This window comes from Agelaius tricolor, unplaced genomic scaffold (genome assembly GCF_023055355.1).
Source record: "Agelaius tricolor isolate 1412-34295 unplaced genomic scaffold, bAgeTri1.0.p SCAF_15, whole genome shotgun sequence".
Lineage (NCBI taxonomy): Eukaryota > Metazoa > Chordata > Aves > Passeriformes > Icteridae > Agelaius > Agelaius tricolor.
Genome location: NW_027269275.1, coordinates 6,122,819 through 6,145,460, shown reverse-complemented (window position 1 = coordinate 6,145,460; position 22,642 = coordinate 6,122,819). Strand labels below are relative to the sequence as shown.

Genomic DNA, 22,642 nt, shown 5'->3' with positions numbered 1-22,642 from the left:
ATAGAATCATTAACAAAAAGTTCAATCATTGCAAAAAGTTCCTACAATTTCACCAGATCCCTCCAAATCCAAATCTCCACATCAATACGCTTCACTCTCCGTTCTGGAAATGAAGATTGGATTTTATTTGCCATCACCCAGCCACTTCTGAAATCACTTTTGAAGCTCACCATTCCCCTGACTTTTCAGTCGACACGAAATATCTCACAAATTCACCACATGTACCACTCCTGCTACCTAGCTGCCAAGGTAGCCCCTGACACGCCGTGTAAATGTAAAACTCTTTAAATTTCGGCCCACTTCAAACTGCTAAACCTTCTTGACAGCTTTACACCCAAAACGTTGAGGTTGGGGAGTTTTTAACCCCAGGTGTTTACCATCGAAAACCGTGCTGGGAAAAAAAAAACCTTTTGGGAGACTCTGGGGTTTTGCAGCGCGTGGCGCTGCCAGCGTGGCCCTGGCTCTGGCGATGTGGAGGGCGCTGGGCTGGAGCGGCCGGAGCCGTCCCCAGAGAGATGCGGGGAGCGCCCGGAGCCCTCAGGAGCCCTCGGGGAGCGCCCGGAGCCCCACTGAGCCCTCAGGGAGCACCCGGAGCCCTCAGGAGCCCTCGGGGAGCGCCCGGAGCCCGAGCGAGCCTCAGCGGCACCGGCCAGCCCGGGCTCGGGGACAGCAGGGCTGCGACACTGCCCTGCCGGGACGGGACACACCGACCTGGCTCACACTGCTGCCCGTGCCACCCGGCACGGTGACACTGTCTCACACACACACACCCTCCGGTCCCCTGTCCCGTGTCCCTCGGCAATGTATCACACACACATTCCTGCCGTGTCAGCCGGCACGGTGACACTCTCACACACACACACACACACACACACTTTCCTGTCCCCCGTCCCCCAGCCCTCTGTTACACACACACATAAACACACACACATAAACACACTCACTCACACGCCTGTGTCCTGTCCCGTGTCCCCCGGCCCTGTGTCACTGTCACACACAGACACTCACACACACCCTCCTGTCCCCCGGCCCTGTGTCACACACACACACCCTCCTGGCCCCTGTCCCGTGTCCCCCGGCCCTGTGTCACACACAAACACCCTCCTGTCCCGTGTCCCGCGTCCCCCGGCCCTGTCCCTGTCCCTCCCCGTCTCCATGGTAACGGGAGGCGGTGCTGACGCGGCGGCAGCGCCCCCCGCCGGTCACCTGACACGGGCCCGCGGGTCACGTGACAGGGGCTCCATCGTCGCCATCTTGAAGCGGCGGCCGGAGGTGAGGCTCCCCGGGCTTTCTCCGTTAGTGCCGGCGAGCGGCGGCGCGGCCCGGGCCGGGGCCCGCGGGCGGCAGCGGCGGCGGCGGGCGGGCAGCAGCGGGCGGCCGGGCGCAAGGCAGGGCGCCAGGCGCGGTGGCGGCGGCGGGCCGGCCCCGGGGCGCCGCGCCGCAGCCCATGTGCGGAGCCGCGGGCGGCAGCGGCTCCCGGCGGAGCCTTCCCGGGCCCGGGGCTTCCTCCGTTAGCTCTTCTCCCCTCCCCTCCTTTCCTCAGCCCTCCTGGCCGCCCCGTCGGGCCGGCTCCTCGCTGCTCTCGGCCGCAGCGGCGCCGCTGCCCCGCGCCCGGAGCGCTGCCGGAGCCGCGCCTGCGGGCACGGAGCGGGGCGGGCAGCGCGGCTCGGCCGTCCCGGTCAGGGTGGCCGGCCGGGGAATTTCCCTGCCCTCGGGGGCCGCGATACCATCGCACCGCGCTCTGCGAGACAGGTTGGGCAAAGCGTGCTCGGCTCTTCCTGCCCTGGAGGCGTTCGCTCTGCCTGGCCGCGCTCGGCCCGCGGGGTTGGGCTGCGCTGGAAGCGGCAGCTCCGAGGCGTTTTGCTCGGGGCTGCATCTTCCCTGCGCGTCCTTCTGGCATCTCAGACATTGCTTTTTAATTACTGTGTGGGTGGTTTGGACAGCGCCCTCAGGCACGTGTGGCTCTTGGGGCTGCTCTGTGCAGGGACAGGAGCTGGACTCGATGGTCCTCTGTGGGTCCCTTCCAACTTACTCTGTGATAATTTGTGTACAGTTCTTACCATCCCTCTAAAAACCTAAGTCTGCAACAGTAAGAATTAAACTCTAAGGAAAGAGTGACATAACACATATGTATCTGGTAACAGGGATCAGCTCCAAGCATCCCAAATAATCCAGGTGAAGGTCCTCTCTCTGTTTGCCTTTTTGATATAGCAACAGTACATGGCAGCATATTTCCTTTATGATCTTTTGTCAAGGATTTTTCATCTTAGTTGTTATGCTGCTTCCAGGTAGAGAAAATATTTGCCTATTTAGCATTACTTTAAAAGTTTTAAAAGTACCGTGGGTAATTTAAGGTAGCATCAATTTTCCTTAACTCATTTTAAAATTGAAAATATTTCAAGTAGACATTACTGCTTTGAGCATTCATTAAATCTGTGTTCAGGGAAAAAAGCAGATTTAATCGCTTTTCACAATGGTTTTGAAACATGTTACAGTTTGAAACAAGCACCAAAGTGTTTTTATGTAACTGAATTAGGGTTTTCAAATAATAGTTTTCAACTTGACGTACTTAACATGAGGTGCAGATGATACTAAAAGATTAACATTGCTTATATTGATAGGTCTGATGGTAACCTGAATTGTAAGTTGAATGGCAGATGAAGTTAATTTATGAAGTTCTACCCAGAATTTTTCTGTAGTGGGAAAGGGGCATCACAGACCCTGCTCTCAATGTGTCTGTGCATTATAATGCTCTACACTAAATCCACAAGTAGGAATTAGTGGATTCCTTGGGTTTTTAGGACCAGTTCTGGAAATTCTTTTTTTGGTCTCTGTATCTTTCTTGCAAGAAAAAAAAAACACATGAATTTACTTGGCATAATTTTTCAAGGATGACTGATAAATATCCCTCATGTCTTTATGTTTTCAGTTTTATATGTAGTATATAAAAACTTTGTATAAAATATATGTGTGTGTATATGTAGTGGCACTTGAATAGGTTATTTCTAGACATTTTTAGAGAAGGAAATTCAAATGTAAGACCTTTTGTCCAGCTCTTTCACCCCCCACCCCACAGCTCTGCCCACATCACAAAGTATGTTTTCATGTACATTTTTGTATATTGGCTTCTAATTTGACCTCAAACACTGCACATTATTGCCTGTAGTTTATGGTTTGATATTTTTAAAGGAGGGGTAATTGGAAATAGTAACTGCCTGTAGCTTTCCCTCAAAACAGAAAAGAATTGCTCTTTATAACTTTAGTACCGTTTGATTTTCCCTACAATTAAAAAATTGTAGCTGCAATTAGTAAGTTTTCTAGAAAATGACATTTATAATGAGAAGTATGATTTGACATTTGAATGGTCTTTAAAATAGTCATAGTGAAATGACTAATGCAAGTAAATGACAGAATTACTTTCTTTTAACATTTCAAGGAAAAAAATGCTTATTTTTGTAAATTATATTGCTGCAAATTGTCATTTGCTTTAGGAGCACTGATGCATCCAAGTACATTAGGAATATATTTTCATATTCTACTGTGCTTTTAAATATCTATATACCAGTTGCTGTCAATTGATATTTGAATGTTTAGCATTCAAATGTGTAGTGCTTGTAAGGAAAAAGAGAATAGCTGTAACCCTGTTGTTCAGCTTATATTTGAAAATACTTGTCTTACCCTTGTACAACTTGGAGGCAGCCTGTTGGAGGCTCTCTTGGAATTACTCTGTGCAGCTGTATTGAAAAGCATCACTAAATGTCCCCAATTTCTTTGGTTATTTCTGTAGCCATTCTGAAAATTTTTATTAGTTTAGTGGATTTGGGCGTCCCTGTTTGGTAGAGAGAGCAATGTAAATAGTACTGGGCTGTGTTTTCATTATTGTGCAGGTATAAATCTTTCTTTTTGTAACCCCCATTGTCCTAGGTATTATGGAAGAAGGAAGCAGCATTGCAGTATTGATGCCAAATATTGGGGAGCAGGAGGCTGTGCTGATTTCTGAAACAGTCATTGGCCCAACACTGCAGAGCAGTGAAGACCAGAGAAAATGTAAAACTGACCCCCTGATCCACGTTATCCAGAAGCTGAGCAAAATAGTTGAAAGTGAGAAGTCACAAAGGTGCCTTTTAATAGGGAAGAAACGTTCCCATGCTGACGCTTCTGTGCAGCCCTTGGAGGCAGCTGAGCTCTCTGAAATCCCAGCTAAAGCCATCGAGCTCTCTGTGATTGCTACTAAAAAGACTGAAGAGTTACAAGCAGATTATATTGTGACTGAATGTCTTCCACCAAGCAAAAAAAAGGTGACGTGCTATCAGTGTGGTCTCTGTAATTTTCTATCCCCTTCGCTTTTAACTCTGCAAGAACATATAAAACAACATGGGCAGAAAAATGAAGTGATATTAATGTGCTCAGAATGTCATTTTGCCTCCAAAAGCCAAGAAGAACTTGAATCCCACTTCCAAAATCACCACGAGAACAGTGGTAAAAACAGCATCCAGACAAAAGTGCAGCAGTGTGTCAATGTCACCAGTTCATTTCTGCAAGGGCCAGTGGAAGGAAAAGTCAAATCAGGGACTGATCAGACAGGAAATGTGGAATGTAAAGATCCAGCTCAGTCTGCTCCTGTGCCTGAAATGGGTAGGAGGAAGTGGTACACCTACGAGCAGTATGGCATGTACAGGTGTTTAATTTGCAGGTACACCTGCGGTCAGCAGAGGATGTTGAAAACACACGCTTGGAAACACGCGGGGGAGGTTGATTGCTCCTACCCCATCTTTGAGGAAGAAAATGAAAACACCAGCTTGTCAGAGACAGTTGTAACTCACACACCTCAGAGTGTGGATACAGTTGTCCTCTCTCTGGAAAACAGTGAACTTGATATCCATAGCGAGCCTTCTCTTCAGCTTCAGATTTGCAATTCCGAGCAGCTGTCGTGTAAATCGCCCGTAGGAACAAATGTAAAAGAGGAAGAGATATTAAGTGAGTCCGTGGTGCATTCTCCTACTACAGAGGTTGTAGAGGGGACGGTATCAGATACAGAAGCAGACAATATGATAACTGACAGCCTGCTTTCATCAGCACAGAAAATCATCAGTTGTAGTCCAAATAAAAAGGGTCACGTTAATGTCATAGTAGAGCGTTTGCCAGGTGCTGAAGAAAGTGTTTTACAAAAGCCATTCTTAATGAACACTGACATTGAAACAGAAAAAAAATTGATCTCAGAGGAGTCGTCTGTTACCTGTGAAGAACCTGCTGAAGTTTATCATTCAGATGCAATTCAAGAAGTAATAATAGAATGGAATAACACCGAGAAGAAAGATAATGAATTAACCGCTAATAAAAATGTAACAGCTGATGAAAATGTGCCTCCTGCACGAAGGAGGACAAATTCAGAGTCATTGAGACTGCACTCCTTAGCAGCAGAAGCTCTTGTTACAATGCCAATCAGAGCTGCAGAACTGACACGGTCCAGCCTCAGGGCTCTGACTGGGGAAGATGCTGTGGATGCAGGTGCAGGACAGGGAGGAGCTGATGGCCCGTGCATGGCTCATTCCAAAGTGGTGTCCTCACTTAAGGATCCTTCAGAGGAGTTCAGTGGCTTAAACCAAAGTGAATGTGCAATAGTTGAGATAAAGAAAGACAGACCGGAGTTATCAGAAGCACCAATTAAAATGGGCATCAGTATGTCACTGCTCACTGTCATTGAAAAACTGAAGGAGAGGACAGACCAGAACGCCTCTGACGATGACATCCTGAAGGAGCTCCAGGACAACGCGCAGTGCCAGGGCGGGGGGGACGCGGCGGTGGCGGGGAGCAGCCTGGTGGAGTTCATCCCCAGCGCCGAGCGGCCGTACCGCTGCCGCCTGTGCCACTACAGCAGCGGCAACAAGGGCTACATCAAGCAGCACCTGCGCGTGCACCGCCAGCGCCAGCCCTACCAGTGCCCCATCTGCGAGCACATCGCCGGCGACAGCAAGGGCCTGGAGAGCCACATGATCAACCACTGCAAAGCTCGCATGTACCAGTGCAAGCAGTGCGAGGAGTCCTTCCACTACAAGGTAAAGCTCTGCCCCATGCCTCTCTGGAACCCCTAAATAACCTCTTTCACTGCTTTCTTAATTACTGGTGATTCCTTATTGCAACCTTGCTGGGGTTCGGGGTGTCCCCAGCAGGCTGCACGGGGTGCGGATAGCACCATCCTGTTCAGGACAGACCAAGCTCCCAAGGCAACCTTAGCAAGCTTAAGTGATATCAGCTCTTTAGTGATTATCAGCTCATTGTGATTTCAGCTCCTCAGCTTGCTTGGTGCCCAGGCAGGCAGACACAGGGAGAGAGAGGAGAAGTCTGTGTGGGGTTCCACAGGAGCGTCTTTATTGATTCTTCTGTGAAGGTTCCCAGTGACAGCTCTTCTGCCTGAGCTGGGCAAAAGCAGCTCTTTATCTAGGGTACAGAAATTGTCCAATAGCAAGGGTTAGAGGAAAGTGACCTAGAGTCTTACAGAGAGATAAGCAGGGGTCCAGAGGCAGAAGAGGGGCTTCTAGCCCATTCACCATGACTTGGCATTTCCCATCCTAGGCTTCTGACCGCCAGGGAGCCCTTGCAGGCTCAGGGCCTGCTACAATCCCTCTGTTTCTAACTTATTTCAGTCTGACATCCTGGCTTCCTTGTAATTACCATTAGGGATTATTGCCAGCAGCACGTGCTGAATATACAGTTCAACTGTAATTATTCTGCTTTACCCACTGAAATAACCTTGCTTCCTCACATAACTTTTTTCCTGAGAATTGTCTTACGGACATAATAATACTGTGTTGTTTTTCTGCCCACACATAGCAACTGCAGAAAGAAATGGAAACATCAAAGAACTTAATAGCTGAAATTTTAAAAGAATGCTCAAACATGCCTTCCTCTTGTGAGTGTGGCACTTGGGGGTAACATTGAAGCAGAATTTATTTTATTTTTTCTGTGGTTTTGTTGCTCTGGATGTTCTGTAGAACTTAGATTTGAAAGATTACATACCAGAGCAGAATAATACATTTCTGTCATTTTCCTAATTGCTATTTTAAGCATTCGTGAGTGAGTTCCTATGCCCTCAGCTCAGTAGTCAGGAATACAGAACAGATTGCATCAGTACTCAGCTGTACAGCTGAACCTCTTGGAAGCACTGGTCGTGCAGATTTTCCCATATTTATTGTCATTTAATCCTACTTTGAAAAAATACACAGGGTAGCAAAATCTCTCTCTTTTCTTTCTCCTCCCCAAGCAAGTGGAAACAGGACTGGTGTATTCTTAAGTCAGTAGGTAATATGAAAATTGAGGTAATTTTCACACAAGCCTCTAATCTCATACTACTTTTGGAGTACAGTAATTTTGGAGGAAGAACTGTGGCCACTTGTCTGTGGCAATGTGGACAGAAGGAAATCTATTTTCTAAATAAACACAAATCATAGAATCCTCTCAGTCACTCTCACCAGTCCTTTATGTTACTAATCCATGTTACTTATTTTTCTTTGTAGTAAAATTACCTAAAGGATAATCTATAGATACGTTAACATACATTTCACATCAGTTGTCATTAAAGCTTGAGTAACAATGTCACAGATGATTGCAATATCCCAAGTCTGTGTGTTTGTCACTGTATGTTTGTAATTATTTTTTAACATTAGGAACTGTTTTTTCAGAGCCAGCTGCGAAATCATGAAAGAGAACAACACAGTCTTCATGAGCTCTTCTCCACAGCCACAGCTAACAAACTAATAGTTTCCAACGAAGCAGATGATAGAGAAGGTACTGTTTATATTTACACTTGAAATTACAAAAACTCACTCATAACATTACTGGTTTGCTGTATTTGTGTAACTGGTTTTAAGATCTCTTGTGCTGAAATGCTTTCATGCCTGTTCATTACCTTAAATGTATGTTCTTTCCAGAGGGCAGAATTTACCATAGTCAGTCTTGAGGTGGCATTTATTGTTAGCTGATATATTTTTAGCCCCAGTAATTAAACCCTTCTTGTGACAAACAACTTATATGCAATATTATTCTGGATTTTTAAGAAGAAAATCTTTTTTCCTTCCTTTCCTCAGCACGTATAGTGTTTTCCAAATGACCTAAACAAAAGAAAGGCTTTTTTTTTAAACTCACCATGGTAATGTAGTTTACTGTCAGCATATGCATACAATGCCATCCCTTCTGAGTTTAGAAATTTCTGTTTAATTATGGTAATGTCCAAAATGAGTCATTTATTTTAGCCCTAGCGAGGCAAATGAAAAACATTCTAAATATGCAACCTGTATCTGTAAGAGTTGCCTGGGTAACAGTAGGTATGCATTTTCATAGAGACATAGAATGGTTTGGGCTGGAAGGGACTTAAAAGCTCCTCTCTTTCCAAGCCCTGCCATGGGCAGGGACAGCTCCCACTAGATCTGGTTGCTTAGAGCCTCATGTTTGTTTAATTGTGTATCTGCTTCTAATTTAATAGGGTTTGTTTGCAAAACATAAACAAGTAACAAAAGAACAAAACAAAAACAAGCCAAAAAACCCTTGATGCATTAAGGTAATCAAATAGGGGGAAAATAACCAAATTGTGAAGTTTAGGAGAAAATGTGGCCTTAAAATCCCTTGTGTGTCCTGGAAAGCCACTATGTATCATTGCAGTGTGAATGCATCCTCTTCTCTGGTGAGTTACAGCTACTGAAAATATTTACAGCATTTTTATTTTGAAGGCAAGACTGTAATTATTAGCATTTTGCAATTTTAGAGCATTATGGATAAATACTAGTAATTAGATAGTCTCTGAACAACTGTGAGCTGAAGTATTCCTATTTTGTGCACAAAGCTCTTTTCTGTCCTATCTGTGCTCTCTCAGTTGTTTAGACAGCAAAATGTGCACTCTAATAGTACTTAGGTTGCTGTGGTAATTTCTGGGTTCTACTATTTCCTCTACAGCTGCTCAGTGAGTGCAAAAGTTGTTGAAATGGATGCAATTTCTTGTGGAAAAAGGCACTGACCAGCAGGAGCCAGGGTGGATGGGCAATGGTTTGCCCAAAACAACTTGGTACATGTCAGACCAGAATGAGTTCCCAGCTTTGCCTTCTCAGCTCACATTGCCTCCTTTTCTGGCCTTCAGTATATGAGTTTAAAGTTAATTACCTTATCAACCTCAGGTAGAATGACCCTTCCCAGCTCCTTTTTGCTCTTATCAATGCAGAAGGCATTTAAATTTAGGAAATTGATCTGTAGTGCAGAGCCCATCCCAGGAGCTAAGCCTGAGAGAGCCGTTCAAAGCCAGGGGGAGACAGGGAAATGGCCAGGGAGGCTCTGCTGGGAGTGGGAACATTTCCTGTTACATACTGGGGGCTTTCTGCAGGAGCAGCAGCATAAATGTTTAATGGCAGTGATGGGAAATAAAACATTGTTACTTGAGTAAGTTACAAATATCTACGAGCACAGCTTGGACTGTTACTTCTGGCAGTGTTTTGTGTGCTGTAAACCAGTGTTCCTAAAGATATCCTGATACAGGAATAACTGCCTTGCCATGCCTGAAACGTGTCAGCTTTGGAGAAATGCTGTACTTTCTGAGCTCAACTCCTGGTAATGTGAAAATCAATAGTCCTATCTGCTTTTGAAATTAGTATGTTTAATGAGGTTGTTTTACAGTTTATATCCTGATTTTGTACTTTAGCTTCCATGAAAGGGAAGCCCCTGTTCAAGAAATCTGCCTGCTTTCAATTAATTTAGAAATGTTTTATAAATATTCTTTTCTTATTATTACCTTATACAAGTGTTCCAGCCATGTACTTTAATTGTTTACCCCACATGAAATTTAGTAATGTGGCTTGAATGAAAACAGTTCTCCTTTTAAACTTTTATTAACTCATACTGTGGAATGCTTAAATTATTTCAGAACCAATTTATAATCAAATTGCAGCACCACTGCAGTACAGCAATCTCTTGTCAAACAGATGTCATCCCTATAAAGCGACACAAAACAAAGAAGTTTATGGCACAGCATCTGTTTATGTGAAAGATGCCTGAGCTGGAACAGTTTCATTTCTTGTTTATGAAATGGTTAGTCCTAAAAGTCTCTTTATTCATCATGGTTGTACAATAAATTAAAAGGAGCATTATGACACTGGGTATGATCAGACTGTAAATGTCTAATAATGAAGGAATAGGGTAATAAGCAGCATTAGAGGAGCACCTGTTACTGCTGCTGCAGCAAAGATCTGTCATTTCCATATTCACTTGTAGGAGACCTGATATTCTCCATCCAGAAAGCAAAACAGGCCCCAAACCCACAAGAAATAAGCTAGTTGAGGGCATGAGGGACACAAATGCTATTTTGTAACAGCAAGAGAGTATGTGATGTATTATAATTTATGTGCATTTTCTGGAAGGAATAAATATAAAGTAGTGATTGGTATAAATAATTGCTCCTAAGTGTGTGCTGCTGGGTGTGAGCATCTTAGAACTATGCTGTAGCAAATATGTTTGCATAATGCCTTCAAAATCTCATTAGATACTGTTGGTTTTAAGCTGCCTGCCCACTGAAATACCAAATTTGTAATGGAAAATACATTTGGAAGCAGTTCATTCTAAAGCTGCAGAATTTAAGATGGAAAACCCCTTCAAGCAGAGCACAGCCCCTGCTCTCCCATGGATCTGCAGCCCAGTGAGTGTCCTTGATCCATTTGAGGTCTCCTACATGAATGTGTTTTCAAAAAGAATAATGCAGAAATATAAATTCCAAAGTCTTCAAGTAAATAATTAGGATTGTTCTGATAATTTTTACATTAAATGAAAAACAAATTAATAAATTTTGAGCATTTTGTAGGAAAAATTCCAATATATTTGCTTTAAGGTTGACTTGCAAAGAGTGCCTGCTGTGTATTACTTCCATATTTTTTCTTATAAGAGCGCTAAAGAGTGAGAACTGTGTCATGCTTTAAAATGAAATATAGGAAATATATTTGTGGTTATCTTGGTACACACAGAAATATTCCAATTTTATTTCCCTATCTTTGCATTCAGACTGCTATTTTATTTTATATGATATACTATATATTCTTCACAATAACCCTCTGGGGTTATCAGCCTTACCTAATTACTTTGCATCTTGAACCAAAAGTGCTAAATTTTGAAGTGAAAGTTTAATTAGTTGTAATTTTTCCTTATATTGAAGCTGTGTGACTGTATTCATCAGAATAATATGTCTAGAACCCTTTTTGGCATAATTCAGTGCCTGCCTGTGGGAAAAGAAATGTCTCTTTTAAAGAGTTTTACCATCATGACTCTTAATTGTTTTGATAATGAGAAAATTCAGCCTAAAAAAAAAAGTACGTGAGGTACAGCATGATAGGCTGGAATGGGAAAATTACCTGCATAAAAAATGCCATCCCTCTTCCCAAATGTTAATATCTTAACCCAAATCAGTCCCATTATTCAGTGAGGGAACAGGGCTGTTAAAGTGTACACACTTATGTCTCAAAAATATTCCAGCTGTGCACTGGTGGGCACACATTTCCCTGTGTAAGGAGTCATTAGCCTTTGTGTCTGAAACCATTAATTTTTCAAGAGTCTTTTTCATTCTGGAAGGAAAAAAATTACTTTTGTTACAATTGCTTTTTAGTAATTTGGGTAAATTCCAAATTATTTATTAAGACATCTGGTCAATATCTAATTTTTTTATCATCTCATATCTTTCAGAAAGTGTGAGTGTATGTTGGATGATAAAAAGGATTTAGAAGCTTCGGGAGGTCTTTTGCTTTTCTTTTCTGTGTTTGCCAGTTTGAAACTCATCCATTCTCAGTCCCAGTCTTTTCCTTTGATTTGATGCATCCTGCAAAGCACTGAAACTGCTGGGTTCAGCAGTCCCACACATTATCACCTTTTGCTGTGACACAGGACTTCACCCAGCTGCAGGGAGAAGGAAAATGTCCACATGGAGAAAAAGAATGTGTTTTCTTAAAATTTCAATAACTCCTGTAAATGGCAGGGCAAATGCAGAACAGTATGGTCAAATAAACCATACCTTTATTACCTCTTTGTCTGTTGCCTTATCAAATACTTGAAAAGTATTAAATATTTATCGACATTCAAAACTATTACTTTAACATGTAAATTCACGTTTCATAATTCAGTTGTGATGAAATAACAATCTGAGAATTCCTTACAACGCTGAGTGCAGCTCTCTAAAGTGTTGCCTTTGTTCCAGCAGGCAGCAAGTGCTCATCCCAGAAGCTGTTCAGGTGTGACGTGTGTGACTACACGAGCACAACGTACGTGGGGGTGCGCAACCACCGCCGCATCCACAGCTCGGACAAGCCGTACAGGTGAGTGCCTGCCTCGGCCTGCCAGAGCCACTGCCTGCCATGGCCTGCCAGAGGGGCTGGGAGAGAGCTGCACTGACACCCTGTGCTGCAAAGGACTGAGGGAGGCACGCTTGCTGCCCGACTCAAACCATGTCATTAAGATTTGCTAATGCATCTTTTGCTGTGGCAGTCTTCTGCCTGTTTCCAGTTTGAAGCATTCACATGTGGAGAGGGAGATAATTCTGTTGTAATACTGGACTTTGGCCAACAGTAATAATATATTTCTCAAAACCCTTGCACACCTAACTTCATTTTGGATTTGCTTTATTCTGCCCTTGTCACCAAGTGCCTCTTCTTTTTCAGTGATTCCTAACAATAGTAACATACTCAGGATCATATTTTATAGGTTTTCTACAAGGGTTTTATATGGATTTATATAGGAACTTGGGTACCTAAAATCACGTGTAATACTACTGCTGAGGTGCCCAGCAAAAAAATAAATCCTGCATTTTCCTATTGGTTGCTGCATAAATTCCCCCAAATTCAATCTGTGCTTTTACAGTGTGGATCTCTGTCCCTCTCTAGTGGCTACAAAATAGATCTGAGTCAATAGATTTTTGAACTGATCTTTAATGTAAATTCCTGTCTTTAGTGTAAATTCTGGGAACTCAACACCTTGAAAGGCTGAGCCAAGCCAGGGACTTTTTCTTTTGGATAAACAAAGCCTGAAGATGTGTTGTATTTTGATTTGTGCATTATAATGATATCCCATAACACCAGCAAAAATTCACAAGATGTTTACTCAGAGAGCAAGTGTGGAATACAAATAGATTGTTTTCTCCTCAGAACCTTCACTATTACCAGTATTTATTACTTAGTAAGGTTGGAGCAGCAGATACTGTAGAGTGTCTTGTATGTGGTAGTTTTCAAATTGGTGTTAGCAGCCTGTTTTGATTTAGGAACCCTTGGAAATTTTCCATTGGTGATACAGACTGCTGCATACTAAATACAATCAACCCATCTGCCTTGCTTCTCTTATTATTTTTTCATAAACTCCTTAGACAAATCTGAAAACCTGGCAGGATACTTGAGCCACATCTGAACACCATAATGATCCAGTATTTATGGTATTTCTCCTTCTGAAACATGAATTCCTCAAGCCTTCCATAGTGTCAAACAGCAGCCTACTACATTGCTGCCTTTTTGAGAGCTGTAAACATACTTTTGTCAACATACTTTTTGTCAAACATATTTGTTTGACAAAACTTGCTGGAAACAAAGCCTTAAAGGATATGTTTTTGTAGATTTGATATGTTCTGGATTTTAATACTGCACAATTAAATCCTTTCAAAAATATAGTGAGTATTCTCAGGCTAAGTATGCTGCAGTCTCAAACTGTTTCACACTATAGAACTGACTTTCTAACTGGACTTTTACCATTTGAAAAAAAAAGGGAACACCTGAAGTTCAAACAAATACATAAGAATTTTAGCTGAGCTTGATGATTTCTGTTTTAATGTGGTAGATACAGGAAGGTTGTGTGGTAGTATATTGATATTTATGAATAATAAGGAATTTGTGTAATACTTTGGGATCTAAATCAATGGATCTGAGTTTAGATCCAGACTGTTCTATGTATTGGTTTTATACAAAGATATTGTGACAGAAATGAAAAAAAGAAAAATTTGAATGGCATGATGTGACACGCTTAGGGCACTTAAATCTGAATATGTTGATCTTGTCACTGACTTTTTTTTTCAGCAATAAAGCCCTGAAACTTGGTGTTTTATTACTGGTTTGGCTTTTACAATGTCATGAGAACTTGCTGGTGCATTAAGTAGAGCACACACTCTCCTCTGCAGCTCTGAGGGTCACATTGTGCCTTTGGAAGGGCTGCACCCAGCCACCTGCACCCTCACTCCCTTGCACTTAGTGATGCTTACCCACATCAGGAGAGGGCCACGAGAGAGATTTCAGGAAGAAGCATAATCTGTAAGCCCAGTGATGCCTGCTGAAAGGTGGAGGCTTTTTTGGGCTGCAGAAGATTCTCACTGCCCAACAGCAGGTTAATGTCACAACTTGGAGTTCTGCAAATATGGTTAGTCCTCAGCTGCAGCCTTCCTGAGGCACCTTTGCAGCCTGGGGGCTGCTGGGGCTTGGAGCAGGGGCAGCAGTGAATGCTCAGATCAGTCACTTGTTGTTGTCTCTTCAGATGTCGCGTGTGTGACTTCGCCACCACAAATATGAATAGCTTGAAGTGCCACATGAGGCAGCACCCCCAGGAGCATCAGGCAGTGCAGCTCTTGGAACAGTTCAAGTATGTAATGGGGCTCTTAAAGCAGTGTTCAGATCCTGTTCCCTTCCCTCCTAGAGCCATTCTTTGCTCCACAGAGTTGTTTGGGGTTTTTTGATGGATTTGCCATGGCATTCCCAGGCTGATTAAGCGTGTCCATGACTTCCCTCTGTGACTTGTTCAGCTTTTGCTTTCCTGAATGTGGTGGTTGCACACACAGTGCCTATTGCAAGTAGTTTCTGGGCTGTGTTAATTACCTAAGCATGCCTGGAGTTGCATATGAGATTGTATGAGCCAAAACCATGCCATGGCACTTGTAACATTTAGCATTATAGACAGGTAAATTCCAGTATCCAGAAGTGTTCCCTGGCTTTCTTTAGTATCTCAGTCTAGGCACAGCCTTTGCATGTTCATGTCAGTTGGGATCCAGGTTGGCATCACCTAGTTAAGATTTAGTATGAACAGCCATGAAGGGATGAGTGTCCCTTATAGTCTGTCCATAGATATGGGTGGTTTATAGATATATGAGAAAGTTGGTACAGATGTGTGTAATTGCCTACTACTAATTTGTAACAAAAAATACAAGTTGGGAAGGGAAAGGAAAGAAAATTGGGAATATTCTGAATACTTCTTAGTGGAAGATTTTAAAGGCAATATGAAAAGTCTAAATAAAGCACACTCATATAGAGGTTCCTTCTCAAGAAAAGCTGCTTCTACAATTATAAAGTACTTCCACTGCATTTTCCCCAAATGTTCCTAGAAGCATTAAGTTGCATTTGCTCAGCTGTCATGCTTCCCATGGTATTGCTCCTGGTATTACCACGGATTACTGGAAACCTCCACACTTTGGTCCCTGATCCCCAAGGAATTAGTCTATCCAAAACTGCAAGAGAATTGTTTCCTCAGTGTATCAATGTAGAATACACCTGAACAGTGAAGTTTAGTAATTCAGCACAAATCAAGCAGTAGGCAGGTCATTCTATGGAATTGAAAGGCTTCTACTACTAAACTCAGTGGTGAATAATTTTGTTTCTCTGAGGAAGTTGCATATACTGTAAGTATATGATCATTAACTGTAGTGCAGCATACTAAAAGCTGTTGGAGTTTCTGTGTCTGATTTGAACTATATGTTTAAATAGTCAACAGTATTTGGCTCAAAAGATACTGTTCTCAGCAATGTAAATTTTATTAGGAAATCACCTGAGTAAATTAAGGAACTTCAAAAAATTAGAGTATTTAAAAGGGACTAAAAATGGATGCTGGGCTGTGGCTTCATTGATTGTGTTCCCAAATCACTGACCAAGCAGTGTTAGTGACACAGAAAATCATATGTATGGTGAGACTAGTAGGCACATTAAATGAAATTAAGATTATTTGTTGATCTTTGTGTTTTACAAAAAAGATATTTTGACTTAATGTTATCTATAAATTAACTATAAGGTCTGCCTTTTATCTAATGACATATTTTGTAACAGCCTCATTAGAGATATTAGGATTCCCAGTCTGAGAATAGACTCACCTATCTTTGAAAGCATCCATTTTCTTTGTAAGGCTCCAAATTAGAAGGAAAAGAGACAAATAGGATCCTAGAGAAGAGTGAGCTAGAAGGACACACCCATTGTTCCCAGCAGGACAGAATTACCTTGCTCCATAAGCAGGGTAATGTGCTGTGCTTTCACCTCATTTGGGAGAATTCTGCTGTTCTCTGCAATCTTCTGCTGAGCAGAGTTTGTTTTCTGTGTATGATTATTTGCAGGGCATTTAAGGACTATACCCTACTGTCATTAAGAAAAGTCATAAAGCCTTACTGAATTGTAGTGTATAATGTGGCCTTCTTGTGTTTCCAGGTTACATTTCTGAAAGATCTTAAAAACTTACAAAAACTGACTTGCATTGTGGTAATTTTAACAGACTCATCATAGTAACACACTGGGATCACATTGCTTGAGCAAAGCTGCATTCCTGGTTATAATTTATTAGCACAAGGTCACCTTCAATGGATTCTGATCTTGTCCATGGGATTTGGGGAACTGAAGCCTTCCCAAGTAGCAGGCAGCTGAGCAAAAGGGCTTTTTTATCCAAAAGACAAAAAGACAGATCCTGCTCTGAAGTGATGTCATGCAGTATCACTCATCTCCTTCATGCTGAGGTGACTCATTTATCATCTCAAAAAACACATAAAGAACCTCCTCTGATGTATATTCGTGCATGAAAAGGGTTATACAGGATTTGATCAGTCTTGGGTTATTTCTGTCCATAAATATACACTGCATCTCCCTGTCAATAGGATTTATTCTTCAGGGTTTTATTCTTTACTGCATAAGATGATGTTTTACAGGGAAATAGAAAATTTAGTCTTGTGGTAGCAGAGCTGATGGAAAACTCTATGGAGAAACTGATCACCTGTGTGAATCCTGATCTGTGAATCTCTTCAGAATCTGGCACTGCCCTCACAGCCTGCTGGTCCTGCTTGAGGGGCTGGACTGGAATGTGTAACCTCAAGAGGTCCCTTCCAGCTTCAATAACTCTGTGATCCATAATAAACTAATACCTGCTATATCAGGAAAGACTTCTTTAGTTCAATTGACATAATTAGTGCTAATTACACAGTTCCTGCTTGGTTCAGAGCAGGGGCAGAGAGAGCTCACCAGCTCCCTGCCAGATGCCCTGTTTCTACACTCAGCACAAGTACTGTATTTCTGCAGTGTTAACACAGTTTTATCAGGCCAAACAGATAAGATTTCAATTCAATTGTTTAGGAAATTAAAAAAAAAATTAGAATGTTCTCAGATCCTAAAAATAGTCTTATATTTCAGGATGAAACTTTGCAAACTAATGTGACCCAGTTATGAAGCTGAAAATGGAACCAAGAAGAAGGTTCACTTGGATCTCTCTGCTTACTCATCCTTTTGGAAGAACTAAACCATTACTAAACAAAGAAAATTTGACTTTGAAATGTTTCTCTTTTTCCCTCTCCATTTTCCCCCAGATGTTCTCTCTGTGGATATGTATGTAGCCATCCTCCATCCCTGAAGTCCCACATGTGGAAGCATGCAAGTGACCAAAATTATAACTATGAACAAGTGAACAAGGCTATTAATGATGCAATTTCACAAAGCAGTAGGTATGTCTGATTTACTGTCACACCCTATTATCTTTCAAAAGACCCAACCCTGACCCAAAATGAAGTTCCTATCTAAAAGGAACAGCTGTATATTTTAATATTTGTTTTGGTTTTTATTATTATTTCAGGTTTCAAGGACAACTCACTGATAAAACCCTATTAGAAGGCACAGATGAAAGTACAGTACCTATACTAGGAAGTTCAGACAACCTGGTGTCTTTTACAGAGTCCATTAACCAGACTACAAATGAAATTTCAGGTTCTGATGAAAATGAAAAACCTACCTTGATGAATACCTCATGCAGTTTAGAAAAGAACTCCACTCTACCCCATCTTGGCACAGAATACTGTGTTCTTCTCTTCTGCTGCTGCATTTGTGGTTTTGAGTCTACCAACAAAGAAAATCTGCTGGATCATATGAAAGAACATGAGGGTGAAATCATAAACATCATTCTAAACAAGGACCACAGCATGACTCAGAATACAAACTAGGTGAAGCAGTAAGTTAAGAGAGGATTTCCTAGAGTGAATATTTTCTTTTTTTGCTATTTTTTGCCTGAGAAACTTGCTAAAGAGAAGAATTGCAAGCAAAACTTGATTTCCCATCCTGAGTTCTTGTTTCAGTAGGAGTACAGTGTTTGAACCAGGGACTGATGAATCATTTAAGAGATAAATACAAGGTGTGGAGAATAGAAGGATCCATTTTAACCTGTTACTTCTTTCTATGGTGCCAAGAATGTAGGATTGTTGGTTTTTTTCATTTCCTGTCGGGTACTAGTCAGTAATAGTGCATTAGCACAGTACTTTAAAACCCAAAGGTGTGAAAGCTTTGAATCACTTGAAAAGCTTTTTTCTTCCTCCCTCTGTTGTTTTCCAAGTAATTCAGCAAAGAAGGTTTTTACCCTCTTTTTGAGAGATGATCTGGCAGCAGATCAGGTAGAACTGTTACAGTGTGATCTGGCAAACCCCCCTGCCTGGAAGGTGGGGAGAGGGGAGGTGGCCAGAGCATGTGTGTGCTGTATTCACACCCAGGAGTTCCATTGTTCCCAGTCTATTTTTAAGGCTTTACAAGCTCCCAAGTCATTTTCCAATAAAGACTGCCATCCTTTCCATTGATTTACAGCAGCAGGAGGTGAAGGGTCTAGAAGCATTCTGTTAATAACTATTTGTTTGATTGGATCCTAACTACACAACTGCTATCTTTTCAACTCATAGTGTGTAACAGATTATTTTTATACAATAACCTGTTGTTTCTTCATGGTTTTCTTGACACCATGAAGCGTATAAAAAAAGAAAAGCTTATAATGTCACTTTCCATTTTTGGTGATTATTTTGCAGTATGGATGAGCAATGTTTTTAATGAGAACAAGATGTTAACAATAATTGCCACAAAGTGATGTAGATGAAATCTATGTAGATTCCAAAAGATGTAGGTGAGCACAAATTGGGATTTTCAGAAACGCCTGCCTGCTTTGGCATTCTTAGAAATGCCACTGGCTGGCCAAATTTCCCACTTGTCTGTCAGAGCTGTAACTGTAGAAATAATGAGCTGAAAGATAATCTTCCTGTAGAAAATCAATCATATTTAAAAAAAGAAATGGCAAACAATGTCTTAAGCCAAAACTGGATACAGTTGCTTACTGAATAAATTTTACTAGTGCCTCTAGTATGGATTGATAAAGGGAATTAGAGATTACTTTGTTGTCTAAGAAACACATAGAAATCTCACCCTTTTAAAACCTTCAGCTTCTAAAATTACAGTGTGGGTTTTTTTGGTTTGTTGTTTTTATAGTTACAGCAGTTGGCAGTAGAAGATACTCATCTGTATATCAATGTGGAATATTATTACACTGGCTAGTTTCCTGGCAACTTTGTTGAGGTTATTGATTAAGATGGCTACTTAATTCCTTTGCAAGATTCATTAAGTGTAGTATCACTTCCAAAGAAGCCCTTTGGCAGCCAGATTACACTTCCTAGTTCAGGCATGTATTCCTGCTTCTAATGAATGGCAGATGCACAGCAGCTTGCCTAGTGCTGACACGGGCATGCAGTGACCTGATCTTTAGTAGCTCAGTATTTATAAAGTTCCTTACTCTTAGGAAAACAGTGGTTTCTGGTTCCTTTATTTCCACCCTTCTAGCAGCAGAAATCAGCTGCAGCTGTAAATGTGAGAGGCTGGCACATGGAGTGTCTGTATTGTGCTAGCACTGCCTGGAAGTGGCAACCAGGAAAAGAAAACAGTACCAGAAGTCACAGCTTCATGAAGCAGCACAAAAGGCAGAGGCCAGGGTAAAGGCACTAAGACTTCAAGTGTATTTGAAACTTGTTTTCAAGAAATTTCCTCAATTTGACTTCTTCTTTTGGGTTAAATAGGTATTATTTTGTTTATAAATTAAATAGCAGAAAGTACACATTTGACTTGAAGAATTAGTCAGGATATAAGGTCAAAGCATTTTTGTGTTGAATTTTTGAGATACTTTAAATATGTATTTGAAGTTAATTATACATTATTTTCAGTTGATACTTATTTTTCATATTCCTACAGTTGGATTTTACATTTGAAAAACACATTATTTATTTACATGATCCCAAATTCCAGAGGAGATAATGAAGTTTAAATGGGATATTCATATTGTCATACTGACACTGCTATTATACCTTCAGTATAGAATAAATGTGAAAATACTACATCATCTGGAATATATCTCAACTTTCTCACTCAGAAGTCCCATTTGTTTGAAAAATTAAAGGACAGTGAGATCCCTAGTAATGCTAAACTACCAGTCAGTATTCACAGAAACAATATTTACCACACTGTTATTTTTGTGTAATTCTGTTAAAGTTGCTCAGCTAGTGAAAGATAAAAAAGGAAAAACTTGCATTCATAAGCTAAAAAGGAGATGGCAGTGAACCAAAATTTCAGAAGGCAATAACCTTGAATGCAGAAGAGCAGCTCTGGTGTGTGTGCAAGGCACACGAGCAGCGTTTGTGCAGCGCCCCAGGAATCAGTGTCACAGATCAGGATGTGACATCCTGATCAGTGATCATCCTCAGCAGGATGTGGCTGTTCACTCTTGTTCTTTGCCATCTTGTTGCTCTGTTCTTTTTGACCATGTGTTCCTGTAAAACAGAAAGCTACTTGCCTCTAAAAACCATTATCAGTCCTGACAAATGCCATCAAAGAATTCTTTCCCATATGCACAGAGATTTACTTTTTTAGCTGTCTCCATGCTGCTTGCAATTAGTTACCCACTCACAATTCCCAGGGACTTTGTCAGAAGTCCTGCATGTGAAATAATTATAGGCTTGGTTTTTCTGAAAGCAAATTGTTTCTCAGGTTACCTGCTTTCAAAAGTGTATGGCTGGCCTGGTTGCATGTTTTGTAAGGGGTTTTAAGCACATTTCAGAGTCACTGACACTGCAAATTTCCCTTTCTTTAAGCTTTTAAACTATTTTTGTCTCTTCGGTCCCAGCACTAGCAGGTGATCAGCTATTCACGTGCTGTTTGTTCAAATTAGATTTTATTCTGTGATACAAACTGTACCTTGCAGCTTTGTTTGCAATGCCTCTACTTCCACTGAAGAGCAAACTTCATTCGTACTTGGCTGTACTGAAAAATGGGTGCATATTTCATCTTCCTGATTTATGCTTGACCTGGAAAAATAGAGTGGGATTCAGTCAGAGTTATTGTATTTTCCTCTTTCATAAGCACTTATTTAATCATTTGAAGAAATGTACAGTTGGTGCTCAAAGTAACATTTGTTAAGATATATTTAATAGAAATTTACATTTGCATTTGATATTCATGGACATGGGTACATGTATTTTTTTAAGAAAAGGTATTGTAACACTATGGCACTGCTTTTATAGCCAAAGTATAAAAAAATTTAGAAAACTGACATGTAAAGACTGCAGTTAATTCTGATACTGTATCTTATGAAATAGGATGAGTTTTGTTTTATAAAGTTATCCAGCACATTAAGCTGCATGCCTTAAGCTCTCTCTAGGATTGTGTTCCTGATAGGCAACTCTTTGGAAGGATGAAGCAAAGTCTGTAGTACTACTTTAACTACCTTCTGGAATACTGTACAATGGTAGAATAATTTATTTTGCTTTACAGGAGTTTGTCACGTATTGACTTTAATATTGTATTTTGGTAATAAACTTTTTTTGTTAAACTCTTTAGTCACTTTTATTTGGCCTCTATGAAATATGAATATAGAAAATCCAAACACTGAACCAGTGTTTAAAGAGAGGGAAATCTGTTAAGTCAAAAAGTATTTGAAATACTTTACTGCCATTTCTTACTGTCATATGAAATTATGAGTATTAGTTGTTATTACTAGTTTAAATACTGCTAATACAAGTTTTATCAAAGTAACTGTGATGAAGAAATATGAAACTATTAAGTCAAAATATTTGTAAGCCTGCATGCAGTTAGGGTGGCACCATGCTGAAGAACTGCAAATTTGAAATTCATCATGAAACTAGTAGGAATTTTTTCCCTAATTTAAATAAGAGTGAAAGCCTTAATCAGCTTTTTTCAGGTGACTGGCTTTTGCTTTTCCATCACATAAGCTAAAACATATCTTGAAACCTATTTTTAAATATACAGCATATTTCTTGGCCTTGCTGGAGCTTTTCTTCCCATCTTTCTCAGGAAAAAATAAAGTCAGTTGGTGTTGCTGGGGAGAAAAGAGAGAGTATGGCCAGGATACCCACTGCTGGTATCAGCATGGTTTACAGTTACATAAACAAGTAATCTTCTGCCATTTTCTTGTTGTTATTATTGGGGCCCTGGGCCAAATATGTTGAAATAAAGGCTGGAACTACAAATGGGTTTAGATGCAACACTACAGAATGCTGTGTCATGCACTTTTTTCACATTTTCTCTAATGCAAAACCTGGGGAAAA

At 41.0% G+C, this 22,642-nt stretch overlaps 1 protein-coding gene across 8 annotated transcripts; it reads left to right on the top strand.

Moving 5' to 3' along the window:
• Window positions 1-1,212: 1,212 nt before the first annotated feature.
• Window positions 1,213-21,906, top strand: ZNF507 (zinc finger protein 507). 8 transcript variants are annotated; one of them, XM_071440283.1, is made up of 8 exons: window positions 1,213-1,272; window positions 3,925-6,056; window positions 7,680-7,785; window positions 12,215-12,332; window positions 14,524-14,628; window positions 17,594-17,728; window positions 17,857-17,906; window positions 17,988-21,906. In XM_071440283.1, the coding sequence occupies exons 2-8, from the start codon at window positions 3,930-3,932 to the stop codon at window positions 18,218-18,220; spliced, it is 2,874 nt and encodes a 957-aa protein (XP_071296384.1). In that variant the 5' UTR covers window positions 1,213-1,272; window positions 3,925-3,929; the 3' UTR covers window positions 18,221-21,906. The 8 variants fall into 8 exon arrangements, with proteins under 8 accessions (XP_071296384.1, XP_071296383.1, XP_071296381.1 ...); XM_071440282.1 differs by having other exon boundaries at window positions 12,218-12,332; window positions 17,857-21,906; XM_071440280.1 differs by having other exon boundaries at window positions 17,857-21,906.
• The last annotated feature ends 736 nt before the right edge of the window (window positions 21,907-22,642 follow it).